The sequence below is a fragment of the Pempheris klunzingeri genome, chromosome 1, assembly GCF_042242105.1.
Source record: "Pempheris klunzingeri isolate RE-2024b chromosome 1, fPemKlu1.hap1, whole genome shotgun sequence".
NCBI classification, from domain to species: Eukaryota; Metazoa; Chordata; class Actinopteri; order Acropomatiformes; family Pempheridae; genus Pempheris; species Pempheris klunzingeri.
Genome location: NC_092012.1, coordinates 13,663,118 through 13,683,947, shown reverse-complemented (window position 1 = coordinate 13,683,947; position 20,830 = coordinate 13,663,118). Strand labels below are relative to the sequence as shown.

Sequence of the window (20,830 nt, the reverse complement as noted above, 5' to 3'; positions counted from 1 at the left end):
TTTTGGAGTGTTTGGTCAACGACAGTGGTTCCTGGAAAAGATCTGAATCGTTTTATAACCAAACCCAGCTGCGGTCTGATGTGCGCTGCAGTCTCTGCGTGCGTGTGTGTGTGTGTATGAGAGGAGGGGGTGTCTGCGCTTCCCTTTCCAAGACAGAAAGAGAGAGAGAGAAAGAGAGAGAGGGAGAGAGAAGAGAAAAAAAAAAGTTTGGTCTTTTTCTCCCCTTGACTCTCTTTTAGGCATGAACGCCGAGACCTGCGTTTCATACAGCGATATGACATCCATGGATTCATATTATAGCCCCTCTGCAGCGCAAGGTAGGGATCACCAGACGGACCACTTTAGGACATTCCCAGCCACTGACACCAAATACAGCCCCACTGCCTTCCTGCCCAACAAAGGTCAGGCTTACGGAGAAAAGTCCCGGAGCCCCTTCCAGCAGGAGTGCCAGTCATTGGATGCCGCCGCAGCTGGGCAAGGCACTTTCAGCAAATACCACCTCTTCATGCAGAGGTCCTCTTGCAAAACACCCCCCGAGGAGGCCAAACTGCACCAGGAGAGCGGACACAACGGAGCGCTCATCCCGTGCTATGGTGAGTGGGAAACACTTTTAAGTTGATTGAGTTAAATGCGTCCACTTGGCAAAGTGAGGCTCCCGAAAAGATGAGTCCAGAAATGAATTTGTTGAGCTGTTTAGGAAAGGAATCAGGAAACCACCCGCAGAAATGTGCTACAAGGATGTTTCTCCAAGCAGTTTAATGTCTGATCATTTCCTATACCTGTGCAGACACTTTCTAACATGTCAGTCAGTCATCACTGCTCCACTTGTTCCCACAAAGTCAGCAGATGCAGCCAAAGTGGTTTGGAAAGTTTTGATCGTAATTAATGACGCAGATGCGTAAACTGGCCATTATTGGTTCAGTGAGTAAATTGGCAGAGCTGATATGTGTCGTTTCTTTACTATCTGACTGATAACATCACATCTCCAATATTATTTCAACGAGGTTGGTCCTTTTTAAACATTCCTCCCTCCTGTTTTCTCCTTCCTGTCTCCTACAAGTTGGGAAACGTCCTTCGTGCGTAAAAAGCATCAGCAAACGTATCTGTCCAGCCGCAGCAGCAGCAGCAGCAGCAGCAGCACACAGGACGCCCCAGCTCGTAACGGCGTGGCCCAGCAGTTATGTGCGTAACGCAGTTAAGAAGAGGCATAATCTTCCCGACTATCAAATTGTCCCTTTGGCCATCAAAATTAAATTAGGGCGAATTTAATGCGATAATCTGCATTACAATCCTTAATATTGGAGCTGAGTCGGACAATTGAATTAACAGGTTTTCAGATGGCACAAATAGTGAGCTCCAAATTGATAATATTTTCATTTCATTGCGCTGCCTGATTGGCTCCAATTAGATTTAATTGCGCGGGGACACTGCTGTAATGGGCGAACGGTGAGGGTGTAAATAAAACCTTGACCCTCGTTAGGCAGGCGGCCACTTTGAAGAAGCATTAAATCGTGTTTTTCCCACCAGAAAATCTTCTTTTTTTCCCCTTACAAGAAACATACAAGATACCTTAATGAAAACTGGAGTATCAACAGGTGTCATCCAAAAAGGGGCGGTAAATGCTTTTGGAAAATTAAGAGGTGGGCAAACTGAATTCAGCTGGTTTGCTCTTAACTGCATCCCCGCCTGCTCCTATGGAGAACATACACACACATAGACACACATAGGCACATACACACACAAAGACATAGACACACACATACACAAGAAGACTAGTCTTTGATATCATGATGGGAAGTCTTCTGCTTTTCTGTATTTTAATTCAGATTTAAGTGGTCAGCTTTGAGCCACAGCTTGAAATGAATAAAACGACAGAAAACAGGAAGAAAACAGAGAAGAAACAAAAAAAGAAAAAAGAAAAAAAACGTTATGGTCATCATCATGTCTATGGTATATTTCGGAGATCAAAGATCAAACGCTGACACATTTGTTTTAAGTTCTCCAAAACGCATGTATGCATTTTTTTTTTTTTTTAGGCTGAGTTAAAAACAGCCTGAACATGATTTAGTTTTGAGGTTGTGCGCACAATAGAAGCATTGTGGTCTTGGATAAAGTCACAAAGCCTTGAGGGCTCTCTCTTTCTCTCTTACGCACACTCTCGTCCTCTTTGCATATGTGTATACAGTTGCTCATTTGCTACCTTAAGCATCTGAAATGACTACTGCTGTGAACGAGCGAATCAAATAATTATGTACAAAATTTCGTCAAAGCAAAACTACTCACAAGATGAGAAATACGCGGAAACAAGCCCCCCCCCAAACATCAGATCAAAATCTCATTTTGTAGGGAGAGAAAAACTGAATATAAATGATGGATGGAACAGCGAGCAGCAGCAATAATAATAACAACAACAATACTAATGATAATAATAATAATCGTGATAATAATAATAATAATAATAATAATAATGGTAGGCCATCTTTTACGCGTTGCCTTTACGCATGAAGCCGTCATTTCTTTTTCTTTGATGTCCACGAGCTGCTTGTCCGTCAGCATTACTCTGATATGTTTAGTGGAAGCGCTTTAAGGATGTTTTGACAGTTTCTGGAAATCGGCCTGCAGAAAAAAAATCCTTTATTGCTCCAAAATGTCAAGAACGGAGATTAATCTTTTCAAAAGCTCATATGGGTCTTTTATAATGGCTGTTAAGTTTTTATGACCTTGACATACTGTAGATCCGGTAAATCTAGATGAAATAAAATGTTATATTGTGTTGTAAATAAACCGCAGTTATGAGGCTGTGCGTAAACTGCAGTTTGAGTGCAAACCACCAGAAGTACATCACTTCCAATCTCAACAGTTTTTAGTATTTATTTTTATTTTTATTTTAAGACTCAACCTGGAGATGGAAGTCGTGAGAGCGTCACTGTAGCAGATCATGGACATACAATTTCGTTTCATTTCTCGACTTCTGTGTATTCTTTAGTTGCTTGTTTTGTGAGTTCACTGTCAGGGTTAGACTTTCAGAGTGAGATATGTCAGTCAGCCTCACTCTTCTTTTATAACAAGGAATATAATCACAGTGAAGAAAGCAGGAAAAAAAACCATCTCGGCTCTATAGACAAGAGGAGCTCTGGCATTAATGCGACTCAGATGTCATCTTCTCTGTTTGCCTTTATTTTCCTGCTCACAATAACTCGGCCCTCAGAGACAAACCTCCTTTAACTCTACAGACTTGAAATAGTAGAGATCCTGTTCTTATATTTGTAAAAGTCACGTTTTAAATCCCCATTATCATAATTTTTAAATGCAAATGCAAATTCGTATTGCTGTGTAAATTATGCAAAGGCTTGGTGGCTGTTTTGCTTGTGATTCACGCAGCCTGAAGGGTCTAGTTAACCCATCACTTTACTGACTTCTGCACCACTGACCAGACTTAAATTAAAGGCAGCAGTGAAATATGCTGAATTTACTAACTGGGGTGAAATATGATAAATGACTCCTGATGTGTTTATTGGAAAAATGCTGGTGTATTTAACTCCCTGCTTCATTACTTCATGAAACCTGTATTTTACGCAATCGCATTGTAGATGCAAGCTGTCAGAGAATGGCTTTGTTGGTATAATTTGTGGCTTGATCCGTTCAGTCAAAGGTGATGCGATGACTGGTCACAGAGCTGTCTGAAGTACAGGCTGCCAACTGGAACTGAGACATCTTTGGCCGATGGAAAACAGCATGTCTGTCTAATAAACATTTACATACATTCGAGTCACTACAAACACAGTTCTATTGTCTCTACTCAGCACATTGCCATCATCATGTTGTTGGTTACATGAAATCAACAAGGCAGTTCTTGGAACGTGGTCAGCTTTCAGCTCAGAGCTGACAGCTTCAGGCGGACTGAAACTGAAAGAAAATGTGTGGCGGAAGCAGCAGTGATGGTTCCAAAAGACTGTTTGTAGGCAGAAACAAGAGAAGTGCAGGGCAGAAGTAGAAAAACTAACAAGCAGATATCAAAATGACGACAGTGGTGGGTGCTTTCCTCTAGTTAATGTAGCAATATAACAATTTAAATAACTTTATTACAAGGAAAGTCCTGCATTTAACATTTTAGAGGAGGTCAAAGTACAAAAGTAGAATCTGAAAAATTAACTCAGTCATTATATTGAATGGCCCTTTTAAGGTGTTAGTACATTATTGTTGGATTATTGTCACCGAATCATTAAAATATAAGATGGTTTTTAATGTTAATATAATGACGGATAGTTTAATCCACAGCAGCTGCAACACATTTCATGAACAAGTCAAATCTCATTCTGCAAAGTTAATAGCAACTGCATCCATCAAATAAATGCAATGAAGCGAAAAAGTACAATATTTCTCTCTAAAACGTAGAACAGTGAAGTCACATATGGAAATACTCAAGTGACGTAGAAGCCTCAAAATGATACCTCAGTTAAAGATGTGTTTTGAGGCGTAGAAATAATCACGTTAGCCCCCAGAGATTGGAAAAATGAAATGAGAAATTGATACATTTATTAATTCTACATAAAAGGATCGGGATCGGGATTATTGATTGAGAAGATGGGGCCCAGAGGATGATTCAGTCAGTCGCTTCACGGCCTTAAAGCTGCCACCTACACGTCTTTGTGATCCCCCAGAGACAAACACACTTCCTCTTTTAATGTGTCCGTGTCTCCCCGCGGTGTCTGTGGGTGCTGACCTTTAGCTCGGCTTCTCTGCCCTCCTCTGTGCGGAGAGCAGGCCCAGTTTCGTGCGCACAGCAGAGAAAATCCATTCGAAACCCCTCAGTTTGAAACTCTCTGGTGTCAAAGCGCAGCGCTTCGCAACATTTGGATTCCAGTGTTACATAGTTACGAGCATTTAACTACACCAATAAGACAAAGCATGCGACTTTGCTGTCGAATGGGTGTTGAATTGTAAACCTAATTATAGTGTGGTCACGACTTGAATCACTTTTGTTTTGTGTTTTACAGTGACTGAGATGTGCAAGGTAATGACATTTTTTGCGCACACTAATTTGGAGACTTAAAAGGCTGCAGTTTACTCCAGCTTAAACCATATATGCATATATGATATATATATATATATATATATATATATATATATACGATATATAGAAAGAATTTGATCCTGCAAGTATGAATATGTAATTCCCTGCAGACGAGGTTTAAGACATTTGTCTCCAATAGGACAAACGTTCAGGTGCGATCGCACTGGTTTGTGAGATTTTGTGACTCCCATCTTCTGCCTTTTTGCTCCTTCACTGTCTTTAACCGAGCACAACCATTTCAGCGTCTCGTAATGGCCGTCTGTGCTGATTGGTTCGAGCAGGGAGTAATGGGAACCAGCCATGCAGCCCAGACAAGCGAGGCACACTTCAGCAAGTCAGTGACATGAGTGGAGGTGACAAGGACTCAGGATCATTTTACCATTTAGCTTAAAGTTTGGCAGAGCAATTTACATTAGGCTCGGTTTGCATGGCCGAGTGAGAGCAGCAGGGCAGAAAGGCTCATGCAAGTCCAGGACTTCCTTTGGTCTCTTTGTCACCGCGTCATGTAAACTGAACGCTGACACAGAACCAACCGTGGAGGACTGCATCAAGATCAGAGATTCAGTTTTTATTTTATTTTTTTTACCTGTTGTGTGTGGGTGTAGTAAGATGACTTTTTAAAAAAAAAAACTGCACTCACTTTTCTTTACATGATTAGGTTTAAATGTCTTTATTATATGTTGCTGAAGGTCTTGAGGTATTTGTAGTTATGTGGCTTCAGCAATCTTGCATCAAAAATCAGCATCTCACGGATATTACACATAATTTTTACAGACCTAAACCTACAAAAATACCTTAATAGTTATTTTTGGCTGTTGTTTGTTTGCCTTTCCATTGTACTCCTTGGATAGACAGATCTGATCTTACTGTGCTTCTGCTGTATCACTTCTTATGCATACCCACAAACCTAATATTTTGAGAGAATTGTGATTCCAAAATGACTTTTGGACTTTTTTCACCTGACATTGTTAGGACTGATGTGTTTTTGGCGTTTTAGAGGTGTCTGATGGAGACCGGTAGCATTTTGAGCTCTCAAACTGCTGTTTCAATTGTAAGATTTTCTGTTCTTGAACCCTCTGTAGAAAGAAATGATTGTGCGTTAAGTGAGTTTCCCAGCAACGTTTTTTTTTTTTTCCTTTTTTCATTTCATGTGCGTGCAAACGAAAAGTTTTTCCCACTCGGATGGAATGTTCCCTTTCGATCAGACAACAAAAACATAAGATGAGGGAAATTCTGTTTTGCTCCAACGTCTGAGAGAAATATTTGGAAGAGAGCTGGAGGGAGGGAGAGAGACATGGTGGGGGGGTGTGAGGAAAACAAAGAGTGCACGAGAGGTGATTTATCAGTCGTAGATTTTATGGACTTTTTTTTCACAGTCTGAATTTTGCACAGCCTGCTGAGATGGATCATCGCTCTGCTCAGTCAGCAGAGTTGAATGTCAAAGTGAGTGGCTACCTGTCACATGGTCACAGACCAGAAAAAACAAAAAAGTAAGGTGCTGGTGTTGATGTTTGCGGATGCTCTGTCACATCAGTTATTGTTTCTAAATCACAGTGTTGCTTTAAAAATGGATGGTGTCTAAGGGCAATGTGTGTGTAGAGAAGGTGTGTGTGTGTGTGTGTGTGTGTGTATTATCCCAAAATATTTTGATGAGTGCACCTGGCACCACACCAAACAAGTACACTGCCAAGCTATTCATAGTCGTGTTATTTGTACTTCCAAAAGAGACAGGGTTACATTTCAAGAACAGAGGGTCAGAGTAACTTTGACTGCACCTTCAGCAGTGGTGGAAGAACTATCAAGATCAACTTTTGGAAGCTGATCTTGATCTTGAACTCAACCTTTCATAAAGTGGCTATAGTAGCTGTCTTTATTCTAACAAAACATCATAACAATGTGAAAACAACGTGAAACAGGTCACTCATAGTGATGGACCTACAGAGATTCATCCCTGAATTTGCAGCTTTATGGAGCTTTATAGAGAGTTCCAGCTCGTTGTTTAGCTGTCCGGCCCCAACTTCACTGTTTTGATTCACTGTCACCGAATTCATCTTCTACCTGCTCAGCGCCAAAACAGCAAGCGGTGGACATAGAGGAGCATTTAGCTTCTAAAAAGCCAGTTGGTGGTGACCAAAAACAGAGTAAATGTCACTCTGTAACCGCTGGATGTGTAATACAAGCAACTGCTTCTTAACAAATTTCCCACATCAACTTAAAAGTTGATGATATGTCAATGTGGCGCTCAAAATTAGTTTCTGCTGCCCGCGAATGGCCAAAAAAATCAGATATTTATGCAGGTTTAAGTAAATGTAGCAATGCCACCATATAAAGCTACTTCAGTATTTAGGTATTTTTATATTGTATTTTATATATCTTAAGTAAGACCAAAAGCTTTGTCAGCAAGAGCACTTACAGTCCCAAAAGTAAAAGCACTGTTTATGCAGCAGAATGTTCTCTGTCTGTGTTATATTATCATACATTTTTCATTGGATTATTCCTAATGATGCATTACTGTGTATTATTATACATACATACACACCTACATGTTATTTTCAACTTGCTCATATTGGCTGGTGTTGGGTTGTTTAATATACAACAAGTGAACAGTCTTATATACATCATATGTTTTCTTTTTTATAATTCTAATTTGCAAAGTAACTACAGCTGTCAGTTAACTGCAGTGAAGTAAAATGTACAATATTTCCCTCTGGATTGTTGTGGAACTGAATATAAAGTATCATGGAATTAAAAACATCAAGTACAAGTACGTTGTGTTTAAGTGCAGTACGTAATTAACTTAAATTTGCTTCATTAGTGGCAAAACCCGACAGCATCACGAATAATTTAATATGTTAGAAGAATTGTATCATCCTTGGCTCGGCTTTATTTTCCTGCATCAAGCATCAGTGACTCAGCCTGCTTCTGTTTTTGCAGCCAAGCAAGACTTACGAGGCATCCACTGCTCAAATCTCCGTGCTACATCCCAGTAGATATTTTAAGTCAGTCAAACAAACCCAAAAAACACGTACAAATAAACACTTTGCTCTCACATTTCCTTTACCCTCTTCTCTGCAGTCAGTTGGACAAAGTCTTCTTTCTCTCTCTCTCTCTCTCTCTCTACTGTTTATGTTTCCCTCTATTTCGGATATTTCTTTTCCAGTTTGAGCAACATGTTGTTAATCTCTCTCAGTCGCCGTGTGGTGTGTAATTTATAGTGTTTCCTCTTAACACCATGAGCTGACCCCAGTCATCCCAGTCAATAAAGAAGCAGGGAAGGTGCCCTGTCGCTTTACAGCCAGTTAAATTACACTTTGATGTTGCCCCCTTGTTTTCAACTGTGAATTAATAGCTGTCCGCGCTGAATGTCTGACCTACAAGAGCGTCATTTTGTCTCTGATGCTCACATGGGACGTGCCTCCGATTGATAAAAAAATTTGGAGCAGTGGAAGGTCTTATATTAGTCCTTATCTCGATTCATAAATGCCTACTGTGGCATACTTTAATGTCAATATAAATACTAAACCTGTATATGTTTGTGTACATTTAGACTTACATAGAAACTCCTGTGTTGTTCTGTAGTAGGTTGAAATATTCATGAATTGCAAATCATTGCTCACCTTGTTCTGAAGCGCTTTCTGCGTATTCAACTTCTGCAGAACTTTCCCTGTGCACTTTCTCTCTCTCCGCTGCGCGCTGTAACTGGAACAGATGCTGACTGTTGGATCCACTGCAGTGAAAATAGAACATTCTGTGGTTGCAACTCAAAACATTTTGTATGGCATTTTCATCTGAAAAGACAAAGAGAATTTGGGTTTTTGAGTTTGCTGAGTAACTGTTGGGACGTACTTTTGTTGAGGACAGTGCACGCAGAAGTGCAGGTGTAAGCTGAAACTGTCTTTTGTGCAATGGAAGAAAAAGCCATTTGTTCTCGTGAACATTTAGACAGAGGTTTTACGTTTTGCGTATGTTTTCCACAGTCACTCTTTCCTGCCTCTTTCCACATAGATGACATCCTGACAGATATTGTTGTACAATAACACTTTCTTGTGTTCTTCATACATATGGCGTTCCCTGCAGGAGGGCCCACTGCTGTTCACCTTTGGCAGTGTTGGAGAGCCTCTTAGCTACAGCAGATCGAATGGATAACAAGCAGGAGATTGTCACAATATCCCGCTCCTGCCAAAAAAACATCAATGACATGCGATGTAAACAATGGCCTTTGATCGGCAAGAGGCCTCATGATTTCAATCAGCCTGACAGCCCTCGCCTTGTGGTGACTGTGGGTGCAGGCCGAGGAAATATGTTGAAACATACAGAGAGCATTTATGCTGGGATAAAACGCGTTTGCTCCCTTCAAGCCTAGCAGGATGTGTTAGTCATGGACAGCAAGGAAATGTTGTGGCCGTTGGAGCTCCGTGGAGTGATCTGCCACCAAAGATGGCTCCTCATCTCAAGTCCATTTCCAGCGCCTTAGGGCAAACACAGCAGGAACCAGAGCCTCAGTGCTCACTGAACCTTTTAGCGATCAAAATCCTCTGGTCGGATGCACAGCTCCTCTTGTAGCACTGAGTATGGAAGCCTTCTAAAATTAGTATTTCTGTTTGTTTTATTCATAGGGCTTTGCTTTGGCTTCTTTTGTTAAATCACATCTGTTCTTTTAAAAGTACATGTGTTTATATTTAAGTATTGTAGACAGTATATTTAAGACAGATGCAATGTATGCACTTTTTGAACATACAGAGGAAGGAATTACTTGTTACATACCTAAACAGAATAACAGCAGTACAGCAACTTCATATGACACTGGGTCTGTGCATGCACAGGGTCAAAGGTCACATAATAACAATGACGTGAAATAGAATAAAATCTCACCACAAGTGTAGCCAGAAACAAGTATATACTTGAAATAACAGCAAAATGTGTACAGAAGTAATTTGGGGATCTCAGGCAAAATATATCAGTCTATTCATCCACAAATAAAACAACAACTTCATCTCGGTACTATAATTTATTTATGCCATCAACAAAGAAATGCACTTGAAATAAACGCTTTTGTGCGTGTGTCTGTGAGAGAGTTTGTGACAAGCTATCCATTCATCTCACCTTGCAGCACATTACCCAACATGGCTCTGAGTTGAGGGTGTGTGTTTGAGATCCTCTGTGCTGACAGAGTACTGAGAAGTGCACACGGAGCACACATGAACGCACACACCTCCTGGCTCTAACCTGACAAATCGCAGGATGGGCAGATGAGCGGAGACGTCCTGAAAATAACCTCACCTCAGATGGAAATCAGGGTGCAGGGAGGTGCAGCGCTGTGAGTCGCCACTAGACTGAGCCAGAGCGACAAGGCCTCATTGCATGCCTCAATAAAAGAGGCTCGAAACCAATCGCTTTCAGCTATTACGGCCTCCGCAATGTGAATGCGTATTAATCCAAAGATGTGTGTATAAACGGGATAGTTCAGTGACGGGCAGCAGCAGTGCAAAAAGAGCTGCCAGCTTAGACAAAAAACACTAGCAGAGACACGGCTGTGGAAATTTATGATCAGAAAGCTGCCTGAGGTTTTACAGTTAAGTTGCAGCAATGAAGAAAACAAGTGTGTGTGTGTGTGTGTGTGTGTATGTGTGTGACAGAGTGAGAAGGAGAGAGTACAAAGATGTGTCTTTCTCTTTTTCTTTGTGTGGCTAGAAATTACTCCCCAGCAAATGAATTGCGACAGTCTTGCTGCCAGGTGACTTTGAAGCCACATGATAGACTTCAACCACATGCAGGACTGATAAACACAGTTGGAGTGAAAGAGAGAAAATGGTGTGTGTGTGTGTGTGTGTGTAGAGGGGTGTGGGTGGTTAAGGAGGGTGCGCAGTAAAAAAATCTGCAACTTTGTGTCAGTCTTAAATTATGACCGGGGTGTCTGTTCCCCGGCACATCACAGAATGATCTACGGACTACAACTGGATCCCGTAAGCAGCCAGTGATCCAGGCCATCTATTACACAAGCAGATAGACAAACAAATCGACGCACACTCAACACTGCGCGCCAGCAGATTTCACAACTGTCACAGAATTTCCTCACAAAGAGCGAGAAATTCCTTTGTTCCACCCTATCAAACCCATTGAGTTATTATACTGATCCTCCGTGGTATGAATGTACTGCCAGGGGCAAGTGACTGAATACTATAGCTGAGCAGAACAGAGGCTCAATAAAATGTTTTAAGTGTTTGCTTTCTTGTGATGATGATGAACATATATCTGAAAATCATTCTAGTAGGATGAAAAAGAAACCCCCCTTTCAGCATTTATATATATCACTCACTTCAAATCTTATGAATTAAAAGCAGTTGTATTTCTGTGTGGACATGTGAGATGTACTAAAAACTCAATTTCCCTGAAGAGTTTTATTACCAAATGTTGCATTATGAACAGACAGCGTTGCAAAAAGCCAGTTTAAATACTATAAAAAAGGGAGTTCAGGATCGTTGAAGACTGAATTTTAAAAGCTACTTTATTGTCATCCGATGAATCCACACACATGACTTTAATAAGTTAACCCAACATTTCAGCCTAAATTTTGAAGAATAGCAGCAGAACATGATGCATTACATGCACATCTATCTTTGTATGCTTTTATATGCTGCACTACTGGAAGTGTCCAGAGCAGCCATGTTATAACGCTCCTTCTTGCTCAACCTCATGTGATGATCTTCATACTTTATTTCTTAACCTTCTGTTAAACGGTAACACATTCACAAAGACGTCTTTTTAATCACAATTAGTGACAGTTTTCATCTCCTTCATGTCCCTGCAGGTAAAGACAGCTCAGGTCTAGCAGACTCCGACTTGGCCCCAGACTCCGACCCACCTGGAATGGACACCAGCTACCTGACAGTGAAGGATCAGGGCGTGAAGACGGCCCCTGATAGGCCACCAGGCACAGATTTGTCAAGCCCTCTGGACAAGAGCGATGGCAACGAAAGCAACAAGGGCAAGAAGAGACGCAACCGCACGACTTTTACAAGCTACCAGCTGGAAGAGCTGGAGAAGGTTTTCCAGAAGACGCACTATCCTGACGTCTACGCCCGGGAGCAGCTGGCACTGAGGACCGACCTGACGGAAGCCCGTGTGCAGGTAAGGCAGGACACTCTGACAGCGTTTTGGAGAAATTTCACATGCAGCCAAATGACAAAAAAAAGACAGCTGATAGATCTATAAAATGAAAATAGTGGTCTAATCGTGGCAACAACTTCATGCAACAACATGCCTGTCCTGTCGATGACTTAAAAAAAAAAAGAAAAAGCTCTTCATCACAGCAGAACAGACAATGTTTAAACAACACAACCTCATGGATCCTTCAACATCTGCAGCTCTGCAGAGATAACGTCACTCACAGAACAACATGAGAGATTTATCTGGTAATGTGGGAGTCGAGGGGAGAGAGTGGGGGTGTGGGAGCTAGCAGAGGCCAGGGGGCCCATGGGGCTGAGGTTTGAGCTGCCTGGGCCTCATATGTGCAGTTTTAGGAGAACAGACTTTCATCAGCATATGAGGAGACTTGTTTGACTCTGCTGTGTGTCGATGGGATCGTCTCAGTGGCCTTTTTCTTTGTACGTGAGCTGTTCGGTTTCCTGAATTTGTGAGTTCAGTCCTGCTGGTATTAGTGGAGCCGGAGGCGTACAGCACCTCTTTGACTGAAACCCTTCTGGTGACCTTCTGGCCTGATTTACATACAATCCGGTCATGACTGCCGTAATGCATTCCAACATTGGTGAACAAAGAAAGTGACCTCCACCATTTCTGTACTTACGAGTGATGTGTGCGTGCATGTACGTGTGCACCATGGACTACCAAAGCCCCTGGATTTTCTGTGTTTTTCTTTCATTAACATCCTGTTCGGACAAGAATGTGTCCCTGCTGCGGTGTCCAGGGAAGGGTGTGAAGCCCTTCTCATGAGATACTGATTGATATTTCAAGTTGTGCCTGAATTTTGAGCATTTTAGAGGTATATGACATATCCCAGTTTTTGCTAAAACAAATGAAAAGATAAAATATTTCCGCTTCATTTTGTGCGCCAGTGCCGTACATGGGAGCTCGATTCAAACCAATCTTTTAAATGAAGAGCTTGAACAGCGACCAGAAAAGCTTTGCAGTCAAACACAGGAAGTCTGTGCAGCCAGAGGGTTATAACTCAACCCCCGAGGCTCTGAGGGAATGCTGCTCATACTATCACAGACCTGCCTGCTTCAGATGGATGCAGCTTTACAGCCCTCGGCTCTCCCAGCGGCCCTCTTAAACACTCAAGTTAAAAAGATAAAAGACACGAGATGCCGAGTCAGTCAGAGAACAGGGCTCTGTACTCTCTTTAGGTCATTCACACGCAAAAGGACTCACAGCTCATGAATTCTGCGTCTGGAGAGAAAAAATGTCAAGAAAAAACCTTTACTGCTGCTGAAAAGTTTACTTGAACCTTTGAAATTTGCAAGCATTTTTGTTTGAATACGAGAAATGCTTTGAGCATGTGAATATAAGGAGGGTGGTGATACACCTCATTGTCTGACGGCTCCGACAAAAAAGGAGAAAAAAAAAAAGGGATTTTCAGTTAAAAAACATTAGAGTCTGGAGTTGTTTGCTTTTTCAGTCTCAGTCTTTCAAAGGGAGAAAGTAAGTTCAGATACATGGGAAGGTCAGGGGTGAAGGGTTTCAACAACATCACATTTCTCAGATTTGCCCAGAGAGCTGAGAGAGCCGAGATGGCATCTGGCATGTGGGGTTCACCGGGCAAACACAGATGTCCATATGACTTTATGGATCCAAACATTCAAGATGAAGCAGCAGCAAAGCCTGATTTAACAAATTAGGAAGGAATAAAGGGTAATTTTAGAAGTACAGAAAAACATTTCTTTAATCAAGAGGAGTAAAGAATTGCGTAGCAACCATTTTCTATAAAAGTACACTTGATATACTTATATTATTATTATTCTAAATCAGGCTCCCAAAACCATTTGCCAGATTAAGAGATTAAACTATCTGATTAGTTGATCACTTAATAAATATACACATTTTTAAAAACATTTGATCATTTAAATCATTTCACGGGCAAAAATGCCAAATAGTTTCTGGTTTGAGATTCTTAACTTGGAAGATTTTTGAGTCAATAATTAACCAATTAATCAAGAAAATAATCAGCAATAAAAATACATGTACCCTTATTAAATTACGCCACACGGAGGATTCTGTGGAAAATAGAACAAACTTACATTTAATGAACACCAACAGTGGTCAGAGGTGTTTCCATGATATTATTAGTGCTTTGGGGGTGTTGGAAAACTGAAGCCAGGCTCAGCCTTGGATTTCTTTTTACTTTGGAATGGAAGCTGACATGAGTGACAGCAAAGGCGGGTTATCAATCCTCTGAGCTGGTCTCTCACTTCAAAGTGTTTTCAGCCCCATACAGCTCTCCTGCTGGGGCCAGTTTGGCATTTCTCTGCTCTTTCTCTCTGGGGCTGTAACATAAATAAAGCCTCATTGAAAGTCCACCAGCTACTTAAGCTGTCATGGTCTTTACCAATTACTGTCACGACGTAGTGTGCGCAACACAAAAATATGTTCTCCCTGTATAATAGCCAACAGACTTGGCACAAAGCAGACAGTGAGCAGATGAGAGCTGTTAGAGACACTGTATATTGGGAAGTAGAGATATCTTACAAGCATATTTCATTGTGTAATAATCACGAGGCAACATTATTTTAGGGAAACACAACGATCTCGTATGAGGTTGTACTGTAGGTCCTGAGTGAGACAGTCCAGAGGAAGATGTATGAAAACATCAAGAAAAGAAGGATTACGTCCTCCTGCCTGTGTGCTTCTTTAACTTAGGAGGAGACAGCAACTCAAAGCCAGGAGCTTCAGGCTTCAGGAAATTAAAAAGGAAAATGCAAACAAACCTCAGTTATAATCCCTTCTCACTTTTCAATTTCCCAGATTGCCTCCTTAGATTTGAAATAAGAGAAATCACATCAGAGATAGAGGTCAGACAGAAAAAGGTTTTGTTACTAAACGCGTGCGCTAATCAGTCCGTCAAGAGAGCAACAATCAGATAGTCAAGAGTTGTACAACAAATCATTACATTTTGACTTTGAGTTTTGAGGAAAAACATGCTTGGTCGAAAGCCCATCGGAGACCAACATATTTAGATTACTTTCACGCACTCTGATGGTAACTCAAACAAAATGATGCTTTCAGTAAACAACCGATTTCTGCGTCAGATTTAGAGGTCGGAGATGATTAAAGAAAACACTAGTCATGAGCAAAAGTTCTGCTCTGCTCTTGTCAGACAGCAAATAAGCAAAGGTGAGGCGGATGAGATCTGTTTACATTTTGTTTTGAGGACCTAAGTGAAGTGAAGGCTGCACTGTTTGCAGAGGCCATTTTCCTGCTCCGGTTTCTTTGCTCCTTCAGCTCAGCCCACACAGACTTACGTCGACTTGCCTCCGAGTTGTGTTTGTACCCGTGCACTTTAAGTTCTCACTTGAGTTTGAGAAGAAGTTTGCATTTTTGATGTGCTGCGGATATTGTTTTTGATATTCAGTCTCTCAGTCTTCTGGCAGTACTGCATGGGATCATTTTAAAGGGAAACTTAGATTTTTATCTGTAGAAAAGTATTTCCTTCAGATTTGGGGGAAACTTCCTGTTAAAGGGTTCAGGTGTACAAGTCACTACACTCTATTTTCTGAATTTTAAACCTCTCGTTGACCCAAGACTTAGACTGGATCACTCTGCTGGATGAAAGTAAAGACCTTTTGCTCTCTCTGAAAATCGCTAATGATCCCGTCAGTTTGATGACATTCAGACATTTTTCTCTCCGCAGGTGTGGTTCCAGAACCGAAGGGCGAAATGGAGGAAAAGGGAGCGTTTTGGTCAAATGCAGCAGGTCCGAACACATTTCTCAACAGCTTACGAGCTGCCTCTTCTGACACGTCCTGAGAACTACGCACAGGTACAGAATGAGTATTTTGATACAGGTTTGACATTTTTTAGCACATTAATTCCAAATCACATCCATTGTCATTAACCCAAACATGATTTCTAGGTTATTTTTCACTCTTTTTTTTGAGTTGTCATTTCCACTTGCAGACAACCTAAACCTTGTTCAGGTTAATTGCAATGATCATAGAATAGCCTTTATTTTTTAATCAAAGAAAATTATTTTGGAACATACGCTCGTTCACTTCCTTGCCAAAGGTTAGGGTCAGGAGATCAAAATCATTGTCACGCCAGCCAGTCGAGCTCTTCTTAATGGTAACAAACCTCTACACCTCAAAAACTTGAAATGCCTTGAAATCTTGTGTACTGAAACCAAATGTAGAGGCAGGAGATCAGTCTAAAAACCTTGCTAGCAGTAATCTAGCGATGTAGTGGGGCTAATTCCACACTTCTGTCACTCTTTGACAATGTTTATTTCCCATCAATATTTCAGATCCAGAACCCTTCTTGGATCGGTGGCAGCAGCTCAGCGTCTCCCGTGCCGGGCTGCGTTGTGCCCTGCGACACTGTGACTTCCTGTATGACACCTCACCCCCACTCTGCCAGCGGGGTGTCTGATTTTCTGGGCGTGCCAAGCCCCGGAGGTCACATGGGACAGGCTCACATGGGCGGCCTGTTTGGAGGATCTCCTGGCATGGCTACAGGCATCAACACGTACGATCTTAACATGGACCCTGACCGAAAGTCCTCCAGCATCGCCGCCTTGCGCATGAAGGCCAAAGAGCACAGTGCAGCCATATCTTGGGCCACATGATGTGTTGATACCTGCTGGATGGGGGACTTTGTCGACCCCTGACTTGTATACACAAACCCAGCATGGGGTGAGGGGGCACTAAAATAAAAAAACTCTAAATGCAACAGTGACTACCTTCATAAATGTTGCAATAAAATACTTATGCAAATACACGGATGGGTGAAGATTAGTCGAAGAGATCTGGCAAGATAAGTGGCGTGGTACTGCCATGTTTCTCAACCCCTGTGGTGGGAGAAAACAACCAGAGTGGGCGAGTGAGCTTTGTGTAAAGCCTGGTGGGAGGTGATGCTGTACTGTATAACACGAGTTGCATTGTAGTGCTGATGATAGCTGAAAGAAAATGTTTAGGAAAATTTTAATAATTTCAAACGAATCCATGCACTTATTTGCTAAAATACAGGAAGTTCTATTTGTACAGTGCTTTCAGTGTCATTACAGTTTTCAGGTGCTGTTTTATTCCTACCTTATTATTTAAATTGTAAGTGTTATTGTTTTTTTCCTCCCCAGTCATTCTGTTACTGGTTTTAATTTGACAAATAGTTCAGCAAGCATCCTTAAAAACTGAAATTCATATATAGTTGTTTTATGCCATGTACATATTATTTTAAGGCAATTTTTTTTATCAGCATTAGTACATGCAGAAACGTGTAACTTAAGTCACACAGATGCTGTGATAATGCTACAGAAAACTGTTTATATCGAGCATATCTGACACATTACAAAGCTTCTCAGATTCAATACAAACATTTCAGTTGCTAAAAAAAAGTTAGAAGTGGCTCCTACCCTCTAGCATTTAAAAGTCAAACAGATTAAATGTGGTTTGTTTTAGTGTGGTCAGGGTGAGAGATCCACCTGCCGCACTGACTGAGCCTGCTGATGGCCAGAGAGAGGAAGGGATGGAGGAGGAAGTGGTGTGTGGGAGTATGAGAGGGGCACAGCAGGCCTGCTGCTCTCAGGGCTGAAGAGCCTGGGAGCGCCAGCCTCCAAACAGAGTCAGTTCTGTTTTCAGGAGGACGGACTCCAGGTGGACACGACTGTGCCCCGTGCATTTCCACTCTCAGGAGTTTCAGAGAGAGAAGTGCCTACTAGTCAGTCACTCTGCCAGAAATAACAGCGAAAGCAGCAGCAGCCACCTTTGAAACAGAGGAGGTTGGTGGAGATTACACACAGTGTGTTGACACTTTAAAACACTGAAAGGATGTCTGTTCAGCAGCCTTTTCTGGACTTTCAGCAGCCTTTTCTGGCCGTCACAGCCGACCAGTGCATGGTTAAGAAGCAGCTTTGTTGTATTTCTTTCTCTCTTTCTCTCATTATTTCTGTCACAGCCAAACATAGGAAGCCATTGGCCATTTAATGCAGAGTGAGCTCTATTGTCATCAGTCAGGATTTGTCTTCATCTCAGAATCATTGTGGCACTTTGTGCAACTCAGTACAGGCTTGAGAAAATATCAGTTTCATTCTCCATCTACAGACACCCTTACATCCTATTCTTCCACAACAAAACATGCTTCTGTTCATCACATACATACGTCTAACATATCTCTAAATGATACTCGATGGCAGTATTCAGTTTTAGTGAGTGGGGCACCAGGAAGAGTAAACGGGACCCTAACCCTAAGCCTCATCAGCAGCCGGTCATTGTGGGCAACAAACCCGGGGGGCCCAAAACTCCTAGATTCACTGTGTGTCAGTTGTGTTTTGGTAATTTGATTATTTGCAAATTTGTTGGTGAATTTGCACCGATAAAGTGCAACGTCAACTGGGTCCTATATTATTATGTAATCTTATGGCTTTATCTTGTAAAGGGGTCGTGTGCAAAAATCTAGCTCTAAAACCATAATTATTATAACTCATGTCATGCTTACATGATTTATAATCCTGAATAAAGTTATGTTTAATAAGATAACTGTACAACAAACAAACTGGCATATAGAAAACTTGGAACCAGGTAGTATTCCAGTATACTGTAGGTGTACTGGTTGATTTGTGGGTCTCTGGGCAAAATGTAGTGAAGCTGCGCTATAGTGAAAATATAACAAATGTTAACGCCAAACAGGTTAATTCTGCCATGCTTACAGATTGAAAATCGTTAAAACTGTGCAGAGTAGGAGAAGATGCAACGACTACACAGGCAAGCCTAAGTAGACTTTTGGCATGATATCTGAGCAGGACGTCTTTTGGTAAAGCTATCAATATGTCAGGATAAAGCACCGCCAAGTGTTCCCTGATTCTACTCTGGTGTCAGCCTTTATTCCCCGTTTACTTAGAGCCACCCAGACGTGAGCCCCGTCTCTTTGAGTCAAATAATTTCCTTATAACCATATTCTCATATCATTCAAATATTAAAACAGTAAATCTTGTTATCCCCTGGTAACTGACTCCTCCCGTGACAGAAATAGCAGATGAGGTTTACCGATGAGGTTATGCATGTTCTTCCTTTGTTTCCAATTCCTGATTTAGGCCTGAACCATAACAAAGACTTGCATGCTTTTGAAAAGCCAACTTGATATCTTAGTAGTACACCTTCAGGCAGGGCAACCATTGCTAATTCTCTAAGCTGAACCACATTCACCGTCCTTCTGGGCAGGTGAAAGAATCGGGGTGCAGGCTATAACCTGTCAGCAGAGCAGATCGCCCCAAATTACATCCAGTTTTGCTCTACGTCCCAAACCCAAGGCATATGGATAATTCTGATTGTAGAGAACATATCTCAAAACTGAGAGGGTCTCCTTGCAAATGAGAACATGGGGCCCCCTGTGCTCTAGCTGAGGGGTTGGACGGAGGGCGAGCCGCGAGGGCGTCTGCTGTGTTCCGGTGTTCTGGGAAAAGGACAGTGCACACAGCTGCGCTCAGGGGGTAAATGCAAAACAAACATGCCTCACACATGCTCCCCCCTCAGCTGTCATGGCTCTGCTTTCAAAGATTCACCCCCTCCTCATGACCCACCTCTATACACACATACACATTGCGCTGTGCCTCTCCCTTTACTCACTTCCACTACGTCCACTGGCTGAAAGCTGCAGCCCCCCATCACAGAGTCTGAGGCACAGCCGCACGGCCAACCCAGGAAGGCTTTCTAATTAACACTGAGCCATGTGGAGGCTGTGGCCTGCAGTATTGTGTGTCAGGACAGACAGGGCCGTCTGTCTTGTGGTTGGTTTAACGTAGACCGTTTCTCTGCATAGTGCGCACAGACATACTGGTATTCAGTAGCTCAGGTTTACACAATACATACTGTTTTCACTCTTTTTCTCAGTGTTTATGCTCCATTATCCTCAGATTAAAACATCTCCAGTGACGTCTTACTCCTCTAGGCGAGGCAGACATTCTTGATCTACCCCTTGAATTACTTTTCCTACTATCACATTAACTGTTAATGCAAGATTAGCTTAATCTAAAAAGCCTCTTCCTCCTGTATGCTGCATATCTCCATCCCCGAGTGATGATTTCATCATCCACTTCATCTCATTTTCTAATACTACTGAAGTCAGGCAATCAGTATAGGAGTAAATATATAATAAATATGTGTGTTGTTGTGTGCATGTACATTTTGGTGCATGCAAAATGGATTGAAGTGTCATAAGACTTTTGGAAATGTTACTAATTAGATGTTTTGTTTTATTTTGTGAGACAGTTTATCGAATATTTGAGTGTATGGCTTTGTTTCCATTTGGTGGTACATGGTAAAATTTTATTTCCGGAGTTATGTTGGAACATTGTTTTTCTCTTGATTTGTAATTCTTATGAGTTTCAAAAGTTTTTTTTTCCAAGTTTTGTGGCTTTGAGCTGTCATTTGAAATGAGTGTATGAATTTACTCATGCTTGTGTTACATTTTGTGTGTGATTAAAGTACAATAAGTTATTACACTTTGATTCAAAATCTGTCATTTAATTTGAAATTATGCATGCTCGACAAGGTTAAAACGACAGGATACAGTATGTAAAGAGGATCATTTCTTGCA

At 41.6% G+C, this 20,830-nt stretch overlaps 1 protein-coding gene across 1 annotated transcript; it reads left to right on the top strand.

Annotated features, from left to right (window-relative positions):
- The first annotated feature begins 236 nt into the window (after window positions 1-236).
- Window positions 237-18,171, top strand: alx4a (ALX homeobox 4a). Its single transcript, XM_070832990.1, has 4 exons — window positions 237-593; window positions 11,883-12,202; window positions 15,939-16,067; window positions 16,548-18,171. The coding sequence occupies exons 1-4, from the start codon at window positions 242-244 to the stop codon at window positions 16,866-16,868; spliced, it is 1,122 nt and encodes a 373-aa protein (XP_070689091.1). The 5' UTR covers window positions 237-241; the 3' UTR covers window positions 16,869-18,171.
- The last annotated feature ends 2,659 nt before the right edge of the window (window positions 18,172-20,830 follow it).

Coding starts and splice junctions, on each gene's coding strand:
- alx4a (XM_070832990.1), top strand. CDS start 242: ATGAACGCCGAGACCTGCGTTTCATACAGCGATATGACATCCATGGAT. Junction 594..11,882: donor AGCGCTCATCCCGTGCTATG/GTGAGTGGGAAA, acceptor ATGTCCCTGCAG/GTAAAGACAGCTCAGGTCTA. Junction 16,068..16,547: donor GTCCTGAGAACTACGCACAG/GTACAGAATGAG, acceptor TCAATATTTCAG/ATCCAGAACCCTTCTTGGAT.